Source organism: Salarias fasciatus, chromosome 20 (assembly GCF_902148845.1).
Source record: "Salarias fasciatus chromosome 20, fSalaFa1.1, whole genome shotgun sequence".
Taxonomy (NCBI): domain Eukaryota; kingdom Metazoa; phylum Chordata; class Actinopteri; order Blenniiformes; family Blenniidae; genus Salarias; species Salarias fasciatus.
The window spans coordinates 8906701-8909184 of NC_043764.1; the positions used below are offsets into that span (position 1 = coordinate 8906701).

The window sequence follows — 2484 nt, forward strand, 5'->3', positions numbered from 1 at the left end:
TAGCTGCAATAAATTAATGAACGAGTCAGTGTTGGAATACAGGTCACAAGGTAGACTACTTATCCCAAACTAACTCTAACCCTGACTCAAACAGCTCAGCTATGTATGAACAGAGATGCACTAAAGACCTGAGTAGGTGTGATGAGAAGTTTGCCTGTAAATCACTGAATGCCACCACTCTGACAAAGTGTGGTTTAACAGGTGTGAACAAAGTGAATCATTGTATCGGCGGCTCTCCGACCCTTGAAGGTCTCATTAAACTAGGCCTGTGCGGTATACCGGTTTGTACCGAATACCGGTTTTTATTTTCGTTATGATATGAATTTTTCATATACCGCAATACCGGTGAACAGCCCAAACAACGTCCGGAACGCGCGCGGCGGTAAAGTGTTTCAGCACGGACCCATTTCACTGCTGCACACCAGCAACACAGCGTGTTGCCGCTGCCGGCCAGAGCTCTTAAAGTGAAGCACACGCTGTTTACCCGGAGGAATTAATAACAAAAAGAGGAGCCACGTCTGTGGTTTGGAAGTTTTTTGGCTTTAAAAGGTCTGACGTGGATCATCTATCTTTTGCAAATGCTGTCGAGCAGAAGTGGTAGCCGGCGGTGCTAACACTAGCAATTAGCTTCACCACCTTAGCCGAAAACACGTTTTAGAGTACCAGGAATGTCATAAACTAAGATCCACACCCTCCACATCCACAGCTCAATCTGCAGCAGCAGTCAGACGTCTATTCAAGATGCGTTCGCTAAAAGGAATGCATATGAGGGAAAAAAAAAAAGCGGCGGTCGAGATAACGATCGCAATCACGCAATCTGGACATGAAAAAAAATCATGATATAGTCCTTATGACAGTAAAATGGGCTATTTAAAGCCAATCAACTGCAGTAATTATTTACCTATTAGAAGAAAATGTGCGTAACAACACTCTTGCATGAAAAAAATACCGTCAAATACCTTGAAACCGGTGTGAATTAAAAAAAAAAAAAACGTGATATGAAATTTTTGCCATACCGCCCAGCCCTACATTAAACCCCATGTGTAAGTTTTATTGGTGCTGGAGTCCCTGACAGCGGCTATGTGTTGCAGGTGTGGTGCATGTGTTAAATTACAATTCAGCCATGTTAACTAAAACAAGAAAGACTTAATGACCAAACCCATTGGGTTCATATCAACTTCTTTATTTACATTTTTCAAAATTTCTCAAACGAAGCCTCAAACGAATAGAAAAATCATGAAGAACAGTATGAACAGGACATCTTCATATTTTGGGCTGACTTCCAGAAATAGCTCTTCCATAGATTCTTTAATGAGCTCGTCAGTGAGTTTTCATGTGGCTCAATAACTGACTGCTCCAACGGAAGGTTTTCCCACATGTTTCACAAAGATATGGCCTCTCATCTGAGTGAATTCTCATGTGGGTCAATAAATTACTGCGGTGACTGAAGCTTTTCCCACGTTTCACAAAGATATGGCTTCTCACCTGAGTGAATTCTCATGTGCCTCAATAAATCACTGTTCCTACGGAAGCTTTTCCCACATGTTTGACAAAGATATGGCTTCTCACCTGAGTGAATTCTCATGTGCCTCAATAAATCACTGTTCCTACGGAAGCTTTTCCCACATGTTTGACAAAGATATGGCTTCTCACCTGAGTGAATTCTCATGTGCCTCAATAAATCACTGTTCCTACGGAAGCTTTTCCCACATGTTTGACAAAGATATGGCTTCTCACCTGTGTGAATTCTCATGTGGACCAATAAATGACTGTTCCAACGGAAACGTTTCCCACATGTTTCACAAAGATATGGCTTCTCACCTGAGTGAATTCTCATGTGCCTCAATAAATCACTGTTCCTACGGAAGCTTTTCCCACATGTTTGACAAAGATATGGCCTCTCACCTGAGTGAATTCTCGTGTGGGTCAATAAACTACTGCGTTGACTGAAACTTTTCCCACATGTTTCACAAAGATATGGCCTCTCACCTGTGTGAATTCTCATATGGATCAACACATAACTCTGTGAACTGAAACTTTTGCCACACGTTTCACAAACATTCCCGGTGAGCGGCCCGACCTTTTGAGTTAGCTGCTTTTTTTTACGGACAGTTTCACCAGATGCTTCGTCACATTCAGCCCGCTTCTTTGAAACAGGAAAGTGAAGATGTTCTTTCTCACGGTGGACTTCAGAGTCCTGAGAGAGGACCTGTCCAGTGTCTGGTGCTTCTTGTGGTTCAGTGAGGGCACTTTGCTCTTGAAGAGAAGGAACCTTAAAGTTTTCACTTTCGGACTTCAGAATAAGCTGCTCTGCCTTCTGGCTGGTACGCAGACCCTCGTGCTCCTCAGTCTGAGGAGGTTCTGGTTCCTCCTGGTCCTCTGTAACCTGTACAAGTCCTGGCTCTTCTTCCTCCTCTTTAATCCTGTGGCCATGGTGCTGTTGGAGCTCTGCAGGGACAAACAATGTACAAGATAAAAAGATCA

The 2484-nt window shown here is 43.1% G+C and overlaps 1 protein-coding gene across 1 annotated transcript; it reads right to left on the minus strand.

Moving 5' to 3' along the window:
* Positions 1-1320: 1320 nt before the first annotated feature.
* LOC115408589 (zinc finger protein 3 homolog) lies at positions 1321-2041 on the minus strand. The gene is given in 2 exon segments (XM_030119432.1): positions 1321-1459; positions 1461-2041. Coding segments are annotated over 2 exon segments (684 nt in total). The 5' UTR covers positions 2006-2041.
* Positions 2042-2484: the final 443 nt, after the last annotated feature.